The sequence below is a fragment of the Rana temporaria genome, chromosome 4 (assembly GCF_905171775.1).
Source record: "Rana temporaria chromosome 4, aRanTem1.1, whole genome shotgun sequence".
NCBI classification, from domain to species: Eukaryota; Metazoa; Chordata; class Amphibia; order Anura; family Ranidae; genus Rana; species Rana temporaria.
The window spans coordinates 183687177-183701905 of NC_053492.1; the positions used below are offsets into that span (position 1 = coordinate 183687177).

A 14729-nucleotide genomic window follows, 5' to 3' on the forward strand; every position below is an offset into this window, starting at 1 on the left:
GCTCTTCCCTCAGACGGTCATTTCCATTGTCACCTAACTGTCGTTGAAGCTGCTCTTTGGACTGTACAAAATCTCTCTCTAGATGAGATAAGCAATCTCTGAGCATGTTGGGTGAGGGGACATCAGGCATGTCCATGGGCAATGTCTTTGCTGCCATCTGTTTTACATCATTTTTGTCTGTAGTTTTTAAATCCTTATAAACCTTGGCCTGATCTTTCATTTGGGGGAAGGCATGCTCATACTCCTAGTTGTTCCTCAGTGCCATTGTGATCTCTCTCTCTCTCTCTCTCTCTCTCTCTCTCTCTCTCTCTCGTTTTTTCTAGGCAAGGGAAAAAAAAACAAAGTTTTTCCAGACGGGATTCCTCTCAAGCCTGTCTTGCATAAACACGTCCAGGCCAAATACCGCCCGTCCAAAGCGCGGTGGTGTACGACGGGACTATAAAGGGGAAGTTCCATTCAAACGGCGCCACCCTTTGGCCTGCTTTTGCTGATCCTTGTGTTGGTAAAAGTTTGAGACCATTCGCGCTTTTCGGTCTTCGTGCTTTTCAGTCCGTTACAGCGTGACAAATGTGCTATCTCCATTCCGAACACTAGTTTTACCAGAACAAGCGCTCTCGTCTCATACTTGATTCTGAGCATGCACAGTTTTTTTTCCCCTCGGAAAAGCATACACACGTCCAGTTTTCACGACGGGAAAAAGACCGCTGGGCATCCTGGTGGGGAAAAAAGAGAACATGTTCTCATTTTTCTTTCTGGGATTTCCGGCGGTTTTCCTGTCGGGGAAAACTGCGATGGAGCATACACACAGCCATTTTTCCCGGCAAAAAGCTGTCATGGTGTACGAGACATTAATTCATCCAGAAAGAGGACACGAGCACAGTGGCACCTTTGGACAGCAGCATTGTCAGTCTGAGGGTGGGGGGAGGGTGAGATGTACTAGCAGATATACAGTGACAAGTTGAAGCCAAACTCCAGCGCAAACTGCAGGTTATTTTTTTCTTTTGGGATAAAGATTTTACCTAAATAAAAGGTGATCATTGTAAGCAAACCAGTCAGTGGTAAATGGTTTGTCTTAACGCTCTAAACTGCTGCATTTGGAGGACAACTTTTTCTTTTGAAAAACAGACTTACTGGCTGGCTCACCAGGTGAAAATAAAGGAAAGAGCCTGAAAAATAAAACAAATTCAGCCATCACATCCAAATTGGTAAAGTGTAAGGACGGAACCTTCAAGGGAAATCTGTCCAATGGGACACAGATGGGGAGGGGGGGGGGCTTACAGGGATTTTAACTCCTCCCTACACACTCCTCAATGAAAAAAAGGTTTTGGCTTTTTATATATATATATATATATATATATATATATATATGTGTGTGTGTGTGTGTGTGTGTGTGTGTGTTTTTTTTTGTTTGTTTTTATAGAAATTCTCCATCTCCAGTAACATTTAAGTTTTTTTTAATGGTGAATTTAGAGTGGCATTAAATTCACTTTAATACTGTGACTCCTATAGGCTCTTGTAATGTGCATGCTCATGGGGAGTTGCTTCATTCCAGCACCAAATGGTTTGTACACTGAGCTGCGCATGCATGGCTATTGGCTAAGTGTCCCATTACAAGAATTGCTGGCAGGCAGAAAAGCATCTTTAATGAAGAGATATCTCTTGAATTTTCCAGGCGAAAGCTTTTCGCTCTGCTTGAATAGCTGGCTGGCCTGATCCTCTGCTGATTTTATCTGCAATTCACCATTCCTTCAGCAAAGCTTTTGCTCGTTCCCATGGATTTATATATTTTCCATACCTTGAACATGCTGCAAATTTTGACCCTAAAATTTGGATTTTCATCCTGCTTCCACCACTAGGGAAATTTTAACGTACCCAAATGTGTGGGGCAAAGTGGCAGGTCTTTGTACCTAGAGTCTCTGGCTGATAAATATGCCCCCATGTTTTTGTAGTACAGCAGTATAAAAAGATCCCTGTTGGTTATTTAATATTTGAACTAGGTCAGGAATAAACATTGTTTTTATTATCAGATGATTCTTGTGTTTTTAAAGAAATTTGTCAGTATAAAATATGGGAGCTACCATTGCTAATCCAGGTTCACGATTGTCATCTTTATACTTGCCTTGCCTGTATTTGGTGTGTAAAAAAACAAAACTGAGAAGTTGATTTCAAACGGCATGATTTGCATTTTTCAGTGTCTGGTGCTTTGCAAGTACTAAGGCCATGAGGATGACAAGCCACAGAGCCTACGCAATTTAAAAAAGAGAAAAGCAATGGCTGTTCCTATATTTCTGTTTTGACAGGTTATTTTTTAACCCATTCAGTGCTATTGCTCCTGGCTGCATTCTGACCTTTTGTTGTACCTGTAAGCAGGCTAAATGTCATGGTTTGTGGCCCCTTTAGGCCTCATGCACACTTGAGCTCAAAGCCATCTATTTTACAGGCATTTGACACTACTTTTATGCTTCTAAACGCCCCTCCATGTTAACCTGTGTTCAAGCACACATAAGCATTTACAGGAGGAGGCAGAAAAAAAATAAATAAAAAAAAATCGGATGCACTTTCAAGAGGATCATATTGGCAGAAGAAAAATTCAAAAACGTGCCTTAAGCTCTTGAGCGTTTATTTCAGTGGCCACAAATCAATCTGGCCAATCTGCGATTTAGGCTTGCTTTTTTCCTGCTAGGAGAAAAGCATTTAAAAAAGCCTCTGTGTGCATGAAGCCTAATTGTCTGCTTGCATGTTGTGATGGATTTGTAGGCACAAGTGGAAAGCAAGTCTCATCCTGTATATCAATAGTAGTAATATGATTGTAATTTTTTCAAGGACTGATAACCTAGGTTTAGTAGATAATCTTCATCACACAGTGATGCAGTATGTATTAGGGTTGTCCCGATACTAGTATCGGTATCGGGACCGATTCAGAGTATTTACTCCCGCAAATACCCCCGATACCTAAAATAGAATACTTCCCCGCCGCCGCCGATGCCACACCGCATCCCCGCTGCCGCCGCCGCTTGGGTAATACGAGCGGGGAACATTAAAGCTTTCATTTGAATAGCTGTAGTGTTTCCCGCCGCGTATAGACACTCCCCCTTGCTCGGGTGTACTGTCCAATCCCGAGCAAGGGGGAGTGTCTATACGCAGCGCGGCGCGAAAGACTACAGCTATTCAAATGAAAGCTGTAATGTTCCCCGCCCGTATTAACCAAGCGGTGCGGCACGGCAGCATGTAGGCAAGGGGGACATGGCTGGATATGGGGGGGACATGGCTGGATATGGGGGGGACATGGCTGGATATGGGGGGGACATGGCTGGATATGGGGGGGACATGGCTGGATATGGGGGGGACATGGCTGCATCTGTGGGGGGACATGGCTGCATTTGGGGACACATTTAAAAAAAAGTATCGGTATTTGGTATCGGCGAGTACTTGAAAAAAAGTATCGGTACTTGTACTCAGTCCTAAAAAAGTGGTATCGGGACAACCCTAGTATGTATGCTTAACCACTTTAACCGCAGAAGGTTTTACACTCTTAATAACAGGTCATTTTTTGCGATAGGACACTGGTACTTTGACAATTGCGTGTGACGCTGTACCTAAGCAAAGTTGATGTCTGTCTTCTTTTTTTTTTTCACAAATAGAGCTTTCTTTTGGTGGTATTTGATTACCCCTGCAGTTTTTATTTTTTGCGCTATAAACAAAAAGAGCAACAATTTTGAAAAAAAAAAAACGTACTTTCTGCTATAAAACATGCCCAATAAAAAATAAATTAGAATCCAACTTCTTCATCAATTTAGGCCAATATCTATTCTGCTACATATTTTTTGGTTAAAAAAAATCCCAATTGGCGTATATTGATTGGTTTAGTTATAGTATCTGCAAACTATGGGATAGATTTATGGATTTTTCTCCTTTTTTTCTTTTTCTCTTCTCCTGGCTCAAAATTAGGGGAAGATGTGTCTATAGCCAGCCAGAACCTCCAAGAATTCGGGTGGGCGTTAAACATTCGGAAGTCGGTCCTGGTGCTGACTCAGTGTTTGAAGTACCTAGTGTTGATTCCTGACTCCTTGGTAGCGAAGGTCTTCTTCCCCTGAAGAAGTTGCTTACTCTTCAGTCTGCAGTGAAGTTGTTGGCATCTTGCAAATGGTCGTCTCTCTGTTTTTATATGCGAGTCCTGGGCCTGATGGTTCCCTCCTTCGTGGCGTTACCGTATGCCCAGTTGCACATTCGTGTTTTGCAGAAGGCGATACTATCCAAGTAGTATCTCCTTTGTCTCTGGATCGTCAGATTCAGGTAAGCCACCTTGTCGAAGTCTCCCTCAATTGGTGGCTGAGATCCCCGGCTCTTCGGTCCGGTGGACAGTGATTACGACAGACGCCAGCCTCACGGGTTGGGGGGCGTCTGGGGGGTCCAGTCGGCCCAGGGTCGATGGACTCTAGAAGAATCCCGTCTCGCGATTAATGTCCTAGAACTCCGGGCGATCAGGCTATGCCTCTCCTCGTGGTCAAGGAGGTTGCAAGGTCGCCCAATCTAGATTCAGTCAGACAACGCCACGGTGGTGGCTTATGTCAACCATCAGGGGGGAACAGGGAGCTCGGCTGCAGCGTCCGAGGTTGCTCACATCCTAAAATGTGCGGAAAGAAGCGTGCCGGCTCTGTTGGCCGTCTACATTCCGGGCGTGGGAAACTGGAATACCTGAGTCGCAGATGCTGGCCCAGGGGGAATAGTCATTGCATCCGGAGGTGTTTCAACTCCCTTGCAGGAGGTGGGGCACACCGGACGTGGATCTTCTGACCTCTCGTCTCAACTGCAAGGTGTCGAAGTTTGTGGCCAGGTCAAGAGATCCCTGGGCAGATGCGTCAGACGCATTGGTGGCCCGGCCCCATGGGGTCAGTATCGGCTACTTTATGCCTTTACCTCATTGAAGTTGCTTCCTTGGCTGCTCCCCAGAGTGGAGGCCGAGGGGATCCCGATGATTCTAATCGCTCCAGATTATTAGCCTTGGCGTCCTTGGTGCGCCGATCTCGGGCGCCTGGTGGCGGATGTGCCCTGACGGCTGCCAATGCGGGAGGACCTTCTGTCTCAAAGTCCCATACGTCATCCTGCTTTACAGTCAGTGGCTTTAACGTCATGGCTGTTGAAAGCCAGCTATTAAGGGACCGGGTCTTTCCGACTCGGTCATCTCAACCTTGCTGAGGGCACTGAAGTCTTCTTCCAGGAAGATCTACCATCGCACCTGGAAGGCCTAGATCTTTGTGCGAAGAGATGGGGTGGTGTCCACCGACGTACTCGGTGTCCAGGGTCCTGCTGTTTTTACAGCGTGGAGTGGATCAGAAACTTGCCTTAAGCACCATTAAGGGATAGATTCCAGCCTTGGCTGTGTTCTTTCAGCGGCCTTTGGCGTCCCATTCTCTGGTGGGTACCTTTTGTGCAGGGGGTTCGTCATATACTTGCCCCTCTTGAACCACCTCTTCCCCATGGGTTTTGACTCTGGTGCTCTCGGTTCTTCAGGAACCTTCCTTTGGAAACATCAGATAGTTTCCTCTCTTGACACTATCTCAGAAGGTGGCCTTTTTGGTGGCCATTATTTCTGTCAGAAGGGTTTCTGAGTTGGCGGCCTTGTCTTGCAAGTCGCCATACTTGATCCTCCATAGGATATGTTGGTGTTGGTTTCGGCCTTTCACCTGAATGGGGACATATGTCCTGGGCCGGCACATCCTAGGAGGGTTGCACTTCATACTTTAGAAGTGGTACGTGCTTTGCGGGTGTACCTGTCTGCTACGGCTCAGTTTTGGAGATCTGACTCACTTTTTGTGTTGGTGTCTGGTCCACAAAAAGGGCCTGGCGGTCTCGTCAGCCACCATTTCTCTGTGGATCAGGCAGACCGTCATACAGACCTATGCTCTTAGGGGGCGGGCGTCCCCTTTCCGGTCACGGCACATTCAACCAGGGCAATTGGTGCTTCCTGGGTTTTCCGACATCAAGCGTCTGTGTCACAGGTGTGCAATGTGGCGACTTGGTTGTCCGTTCACACTTTTTCCAAATTTTACAAGGTTGATGTGAGTGCATCTTCAGATGCTTCCTTCGGCCGCAAGGTTTTGCAGGCGGCTGTTTAAAGTTGCAACTCCTTTGTTGAGGAGCTCTGCTTGTTTTGGGGTGAAGTTAAATTGTTTTTACTGATACTGTTCCCACCCCTCGTTTTTTGACACTGCTACGATAAGAGAAAATAGGATTTTTTGTACTCGCCGTAAAATCCTTTTCTCTGTTGTCCATGGACGGACAGAGAAAAAAATAAAAATAAAGCATTTACAATTGCTTAACTCTGTTTTAGCTTCCAAATTTCTTGACAATTTTTTCACTAATCACTGTTCTGGTCGAGTTCAGCATGGTTGAAATTTTTCAGGTATAATACGTTGTGCTATTAGTATAATGGAAATTAACATTTTTTTCGGCTCTAACAAATTGTTCCGAGTATTGTGGCCCTGTGTGTATTGAAATTGGTTCAGCTGCCTTGATGGAAGCAACAAATGGGAACCCTCTGCTTTCTGCATGTTCAGTAAGCTATGATGCTGTAGCGCTCTGTTTTGTTAAACCCTGAGATTTGAGTTGCTGTGAGTTTTTGGTCACAGCTAAAAGTAAGTACTGAACACAATCCTTTCATTTTAGTGCATGGGGGATCTGGCAAGTGGCTAAATCTGGGCATTAACTAGCAGAATCTCAAATTAATATGATAATTTGTACAGAAATTCTCTGTACATTTTGATAGACGTTCAAAAGTAGTTCCAGATTTAGATTTTGGAATTAATTCAATTTACCGAACCGTAACCACATTCACTGTTAGAAATGCATACATTTTCTTTGCAGCAGTAGAAAATGAACATCAATTTGACCCCACTGATTGGAAAAACAAGCTTTTTCTTACTGTGAAAAATGACGAAAGTCTGCTGGTGTATACACAGCTTAAGAGTTACTGTGTTTTTTTTTTTCTCATTTATTAATCTGTAAAATACAAGGAGAATCTTTTATCCTTGTGTTCATGAATCTGTATTGATGTACATATGTAGGTATTTTAATATTTTTTTCTTTATATCCCAGGTCTTCTAAATGAGACTGTGAAGAAATATGGTAGTTTAATCCCATTGTCTGAGAAAGATGTTCTGACTCGATTAAAGGAAGTCTTCAATGAGGACCTTTCCTACAGGTTTGATATATTGAAATTGGAGCTTTGGTGGTAGGTTTGATATATTGTTTTCAGTAAAAAGGGAATTTGTATAAGATTCCAGCGCAGCAGCCAGTCCCCAACCTTTATGGCACCAAGGACCAGTTTCATAGAATTTTTTTTTCATGAATTGGGGGGGGGGTTCATGGTTTTGGGATGATTCAAACACAAGTGAACTAAAATAAGTGTTGAATTCTGACTTTCTTAGTTTTTTGGGGGTTATTTGGTTACAGTTAACTCCAAATTGACTTTATATTTATATTTTCAAGGGCTTCCTTCATCAACAAAGAAATATCAAAATACAGAGCCAAGCATTCCAAGACTACTGCGTGCAGTTTCCGTGTCTTATACAATAAACATGTGCTTGATATGGATGACCTCACTACCCTCGATGGACAAAATTGGATCAATGATCAGGTTTGTGTTTTGAATTTATCAGGTTTGATCACTTTTTAAAGTTGTAGTGAAGTGACCTATTTTTGACCCCCATTTTCCTGTAGGAAGTATAGATGTTGCTCTTTAGATGGCATATAAATATTCTTTTTAGCTAAGCCTGTTTGAAAATATTCATTGATGGTCCACCAGAATAATATGAGCAATTGTATAATCGCAGAGGATGTGTCTGGTTTCATCTACCTTCTGTTGATTGGTAGGAGAATTGGCAATCTCTTGTGTTGACCAGCTGAATTAGCTTTTGTTAAAACTAGGGCTGCAACTAACGATTATTTTCATAATCGATTAGTTGGCCGATTATTGTTTCGATTAATCGGATAATAGCCTTAAAAAAAATTGAAAACAAAAGGTGTTAAGACCGCCTTAAAAAAAAAAAAAATTGCATTTTTACTTTTTTTTTTTGGGCCAATTTGTTGTTGGGCAGATTACAAAACACAAATTGCCGCAAAAACACATTACATGCTTTTCTGCAGCTTCTCCATTGAAGTATATTGAACCAAAAAAAATAAAAATAGGCCAGTTTTGCTTTAGAAAGTCCTTGCCCTTTCCAAATACGCAGCAGCTGAAAAAAAATCATGGATGCGAACGTGTCCCATAGAAAAACATGTAAATGAACTGAAGTGTGTTTCTGCAAAAAGCACCAAAAAAAAGGTGTGACCCAGGCCTGAGATGTTTAGTAACATAATGGGGTTAAAAAAAACAAAAATAAGTACAAAAAGAGCAAATAATCGCTACTGTAAGGGGTTAATTTTTTTTACTGTGGGACAGTGAAAGTAATATTTACAGTAGCCATTTGCTTTTGTGTACTATAAAGGGCTATTTTTTTTTTTAACCCCATTGTTACTGGCCGATTAATCGATTATGAAAATTGTAATCGATTAATTTCTTAATCGATTAGTTGTTGATTAATCGATTAGTTGTTTCGGCCCTAGTTAAAACATAATTTTTTTCTTTCTTTACAGGTTATTAATATGTATGGTGAGCTAATCATGGATGCTGTTCCAGACAAGGTATGTCTTACCATTAACCCCTTTTCCAAAAAGTAAGTGAAAGATACAGCACTATAGTTTGTTCTTCATTGCATATGGACAGAAGTTGTGTACTGAAAGCAAAGGGTGTTTGTTTTCTCTCCAGTCCTTTGCAATGCATGTCTTCCACACCTTAAAGCTAAACTCCAGGAATTAGGAAAAAAATCTACCCTTGTAGTGCACCCCCCCCCCTGCTTAGTTGCACAACTAGGGGTTCAGAATAAGGTGTAGTAGAATCTTTTATATTTTTTGGTACAGCAGGGTGCCTCCAAATATGGCCCCCTCAATAGAGCCTCCCCTCTACCACATATAATAAAAGTTTATTAGCCCGGAATTGTACCTGGATGGTTTCAAAAGGCTGCCCACAGCGTGAAGTGCAGGAGCCCAAGGCTAGATGAGTAATATTTCTAGGCATGAAGAGACTAACGTACATTTAACCCTAGCAGCGCGTTGGCCCACTGAAAGGCTAGATTTTTGCCTAATTCCTGGAGTTGGGCTTATGCATTCAGACATAGTTTTTATTATTATAATTATAAGTAAGCAATGTCTGGAACATGGCAAGCTCTGGCTTCTTCATAATGGATCTTTCAAAAAGGACCTGTCATTAACCACTTCCGGATCACCCACATACTGCGGCAGGGCGGTCCTGCCGCGCGAACCAACGTACCTGGAGCTCGCCCGCAGATAGAGTCCACCAGCCCCCCGCAATCGCAGTGTAGAGAGGCAGAATGGGGATCTGCCTATGCAAACAAGGCGGATCCCAGTTCTGAAGGAAGGAGAGAATGCAAGATAAGAAGGAATGTCTGGACAGCCGCACTCCAAAAATGTTGCTTGGTATTGGTAAAACAGGATTACAAAGTACATGCCACAGCAAACAGGATACCAGCTGACACATTTCACACTATTACTTGGTGATTGGTCATAGCTGAGGGGGGCGAGAGAGCAGCTGTTCCTAGTGATCAGGAACAACGATCTCTCTACTCCGTTAGTCTGTCCCCCTGACTGTTAAAAACACCTCCCTAGGGAACACTTAACCCCTTCATTGCCCCCTAGTGTTAACCCCTTCACTGCCAGTGCCATTTATAGAGTGATCCGTGCATTTTTTTAACACTGATCACTGTATTGGTGTCACTGGTTGCCAAAGTGTCACTTAAGATTTGGTTTGTCCGCCGCAATGTCAGTTCTGCTAAAGATCGCTGATCCTCGCCATTACTAGTAAAAACAATTTTAAAAAGCCCTTAATCTTTCCCCTATTTCATAGACGCTGTAACTTTTGCATGAACAAATCAATATACGCGTATTGCAATATTTTTGCAAAAAAATCTTAAAATATAGCAGAATACATATTGGCCTAAACTGATGAATACCTTTTTTTGGATATTTATTATAGCAGAGAGTTCAAAATAATTTATTTTCAAAATTGTCGGTCTTTTTTTGCTTATAGCGCAAAAAATAAATACCACCAATAGCTCTATTTGCAGGGGGAAAAAAGACATACATTTTTTTGGGGTACAACGTCACACGACCACACAATTGTCCGTAAAATAGATGCAGTGCTGTATCGCAAAAAATGGCCTAGTCATTAAGTGGGTAAATCCTTCCGGGGCTGAAGTGGTTAAAGAAATGCGAGTTGCCACAGCAGTAAAAGGGATGACTATAGTATGATCATCTTCAGGTATCAATTACCCAGTATTGTACACTTGGATAAAGAAGAACTCCAAGAAAGGAAACTTAAAAAAAAAAAAAAAAAACCTTGCTTTACAAATAATTTAATCTTCGGAGGTGTATGCCACCTTCTGGATCACTGGCTGTTATTTACAATTTACACTTTCTTTGAACGCTAATATATAGTTTTTGCTAAAGTCTGACAGCAGACTTAAGGTTCTCCCTCACACAAGCCATCCTGTCCATTCCTCCTCTCCCAGTCCATTCCTCCTCTCCCAGTCCATTCCTCCTCTCCCAGTCCATTCCTCCTCTCCCAGTTCATTCCTCCTCTCCCAGTTCATTCCTCCTCTCCCAGTTCATTCCTCCTCTCCCAGTTCATTCCTCCTCTCCCTGTCCATTCCTCCTCTCCCTGTCCATTCCTCCTCTCCCTGTCCATTCAGAATGCTTTTGTTTTTAATGAGTTTCCAGAATGCAAGGTGTTCTGTTATTGGACACAGGGAGTGGAGGGATGGCTAAATGACAGAGCAGCCACAGGTCCTTATGTCTGAGTGCACAAAGTATAGAAAAAAGCTATAAAATCTGCACCCAATGAAAGTTTGTATTGTAAATAACAGTAGCGATTCAGTTTGTAACTCAGCTGATAAAAATAAAAGCCCTAAAATTCTTCAAATTGGAGCTCCCAGGTTGCAAAATTGTAAGTGAAGCCGAGGGGACATTGTGACTACAAGTCAATTGGCACTTTTAAAGAATTAGGATAGCACTTTTTTGTATGACATGTTCTCTTTAACAAAATGTTTACATTGGCTGTTTGTATTCTTTCAAACAGGTTCATTTCTTAAACAGTTTCTTTCACCGGCAACTTATGACCAAAGGTTATAATGGTGTAAAAAGATGGACTAAAAAGGCAAGCGTTTTTAATCTCACCCATTACATTTTTTTCATTACATGTAAAGATTTTGTTATCGTAGCAAAAATTATATGGTCCTTGACCTTTCTTTGATTTGAGCTTTTGAAAATTATTGAATCTTTTTCTATTTCCCAACAGGTGGATGTGTTCAAAAAAATCTTGTTGTTAATTCCAATTCACCTAGAGGTTCACTGGTCTCTCATTACTGTGAATATACCCAAAAAGCTAATTTCCTTCTATGATTCCCAAGGCATACATTTTAAATTCTGTGTAGAGGTAAAGTGCGTTTTTTAAATTGAAGTTCATAATTTTATGTTTTTATCCTTTACCCTTAGGCCCCTTTCACACATGCGGACTGTTTAGGTCCGCCTGTCAGTTTTTTAGGTGGACCTGAACGAACGCTCAATGCAGGTCTTGACAGGGTGGTCCGTTTTCATCCAATCCCCCATAAAGGAGAGCGGAGCTCTGACAGGTCCGTCACTACACGGGGAGCAGAGACGGACCTGTCATCCGCCAGCTCAGCGGGGATCAATGGAGCAATCCCTGCTGAGTCCGTCAAAACTGACGTGTGTGTGTGTGGCCTTAATGTTTAATTTCATTACCATGAGTGTCTATGAAAAATACAGTAAGGGGGTAGAATAATGGCTCTTGGTGTATAGTATGTTTAAACTTGTATTACAGCTTACCTGTGACAGCTTACCCTACATCATGTGACACAGAGGTCCCTCCCCTCTTTTTTGGGATTTATGTATATTGCTTTGCTACAAAAACTGATGTGCTCCTGGAAGGAGGAGGGGTTATAAAGGGAGTAAAGTTCCTGTATTGGGTTTAACCAGTGTCCATCACCTGAAGGTGGCCTATAACCCATAATGACTATGACCACTTTCACACTCGGGTGTTTTTCAGGCACTTTGACGTAAAAAAAAATAAAAGCCTGTAAAGCGCCTGAAAGAAGCCTCATCTGCAATCCCAATGTGAAAGCCCGAGTGCTTTCAAAGCCCTTTCACACTGCCAGCGCCCAAAAAATGCTGGAAAAAGCGCTGCTAAGACCCCTTTCACACTGGGACGTTTTTCAGGCGCTTTTGAGTTTTTTAAAAAAAGCTCCCTCAGTGGGAAGGGGGGGCTTTAAGAGCGAAGTATTCAACGCTCCTAAAGCGCTGCAAAGAAGCTGCTTGCAGGTTTTGTTTGACACCCTGCCAGCGCAGCGCCTCAGTGTGAAAGCACTCGGGCTTTCACATTGGGATTGCAGATGCAGCTTCTTTCAGGAGCTTTTTTTAACGCTAAAGCGCCTAAAAAATGCCCCAGTGTGAAAGGGCTCTTAAGGCTCTGTGTCCCATGATGTACTCCAAGAAAAGGATTTTACAGGTAAGCTGTAATAAAAATCCTATTTTTTATTGGGCATTTTTTTTTAAACTCCAAATGGGAAATTCCCACCCTTTTCTACCCCCGTGATGCCAGAACAAAAAATTGTGGTGATCGGTCATGAACAGGACAACAGAAACAGCCATAAAAAAAAACTTCTCTTCTTTCCACACTCTATTTAAAAACCTGTCACTGTTTTCATTCAGAGCAAAGTAATATGTTCCATCTTCTTTATTACTTATATTTCTATTCCCTTTGCTCCCAAACTGCCAGTTTGTTTGCCAGTCAAAGCCCTTGGAAATACCCAATACTTCCTTCCACTATGTTTTACATGACACCTGATCAGCATATCACCAGACCTGAGCACCGTCGCTTGGTAGTATGGGTTCCTAAGATTTAAAGCGGAGTTCCATCAAATTTGGCATGTTCCTCAGATCACAATGCCCACTGGCAGTACAGTCATTAATGGATAGCCTATTTTATTCAAAATACTTATTTATTTTTAATTTTTTTTACTTTCAATCCCAGCTGCCTTGGCGATTCCCTTGAACTTCTGGGATATCGGCATCTTCTATCGCAGAAGTCTTCGGGAAGCCTTCCTGACCACACTTGCCCTCTGGGTTCTCTGTGGATTGACAAGTTGCCATAGCAATGAAGCAGGAACGTCCGCCGACACTGCTATAGCAACCTATAATTGGCAAAGTGTGCCATGCAATGTCATTACTGCGTAAGATCAGGAGGTGCAAGCTGGGTAGCCAGCTGCACCGAATCCCAGAAATACACAGGAGCGGACTTCAGATGCCCGCATCTTCGGCCCTGTCTGCCGACAACAAGTAAGAGATGAAACATTTATAAGGTAATAACAGTTCTAACAGGACAGTTATCACAATATCCAAATTGGATAGTACGAGTACTAAGATTCACAGGAGGTCTTTAGGTTAAAAAATGGTTAAGGAGAATGGACATAATTGGGCAAAGTGACTGCTCCACTTTAAAAGCTGTATTGGTGTTGTCTGATTCCATTGGGGGTTTTAATGGAGAAAACCTGCCTTTTACCCCCAATATACATAAGTAAGTTTATGATTTCTATATCTGTAAATGGATCCATAGAATTTGTATTGCAATAATGTGTTGCTTGCTATTTGTGCATTTAAGTTGGCTTCCATTCTGCTCTTTACTGAAGTCTTCTCAAATTTTTTTTCCCCTGAATGTGCATCGTTGCAGAATATTCGCAAATACCTAATTACAGAAGCCAAGGAGAAAAGTTACCCAGAGTTTCTTGATGGATGGCAGACTGCTGTTACCAAGGTATGTTGCAATTACAGTGCAGTTTTTGTTTTGCTACTGTTGGTGCTTGGGGGCACCGTCCCTTTTTACAAGACTGACTACAAGCTACTAGTGGTTTTGGACCCTTAATTTGTCAAATTTCTTTTACAGCTTGTGCTTTTAGGTGTAGTTTTAAGGTGCAACTGAACTCAGAGTTGGGAAGCTATTAATTTTCTACACTGTTCTGAGGCAAGCAGGATTTTAGAAAAAGTAGGCGCTTGCTGCTGTCACTGGAATGGAATGTGCAACCAACAACTATTGCAGCACAACACATTCAAAAAGATCAAAAATCGGGCTGAGGCCCATCCCATAACTACCCTGTAAGGGGTGGTCAGGGCCGTCTTTACTATTGATTGGGCCCTGGGCAAAGGAAATTCTTGGGGGCCCCCCCCATGCAAATTGTCTGTCCACCCCAACTTTCCAAAAAACAAAACACACATGTAAACTTGTAAACTTTTATGTATTGCATTGTATTGTAACTGTAATGTCTGCCCCCATGTTGTAAAGTGCTGTGCATACTGTTGGTGCTATATAAATCCTGTATAATTATGATGATGGGTGGAAGAGAGAGAGAGGAGTCCAGGATGATGGGGGAGTTCAAGACGATGGGGGGGGGGGGGGGGATAGGAGTCCAGGATGACACACAGGGATTGGGGGGGGGTGTACTTTGAGGTGTTTGTATCATACAGGGCACAGAAAAAAATCTGCACAAGGGGCAGTATTTGCATATCCTCCCCCCTCCTCCAAAGTAACCATCTATTGTTCACAT

At 42.5% G+C, this 14729-nt stretch overlaps 1 protein-coding gene across 2 annotated transcripts in view; it reads left to right on the forward strand.

The window, feature by feature from the left end:
* Positions 1 to 14729, forward strand: part of SENP5 (SUMO specific peptidase 5) — a 52236-nt gene that overhangs the window by 21296 nt on the left and 16211 nt on the right. For both annotated transcript variants that reach the window (XM_040349469.1, XM_040349468.1), the window contains 6 exons: positions 7096 to 7201; positions 7489 to 7636; positions 8635 to 8682; positions 11192 to 11269; positions 11411 to 11548; positions 13859 to 13942. In XM_040349469.1, the coding sequence (XP_040205403.1) occupies positions 7096 to 7201; positions 7489 to 7636; positions 8635 to 8682; positions 11192 to 11269; positions 11411 to 11548; positions 13859 to 13942 (602 nt within the window). The remainder of the gene's footprint in view (positions 1 to 7095; positions 7202 to 7488; positions 7637 to 8634; positions 8683 to 11191; positions 11270 to 11410; positions 11549 to 13858; positions 13943 to 14729) is intronic.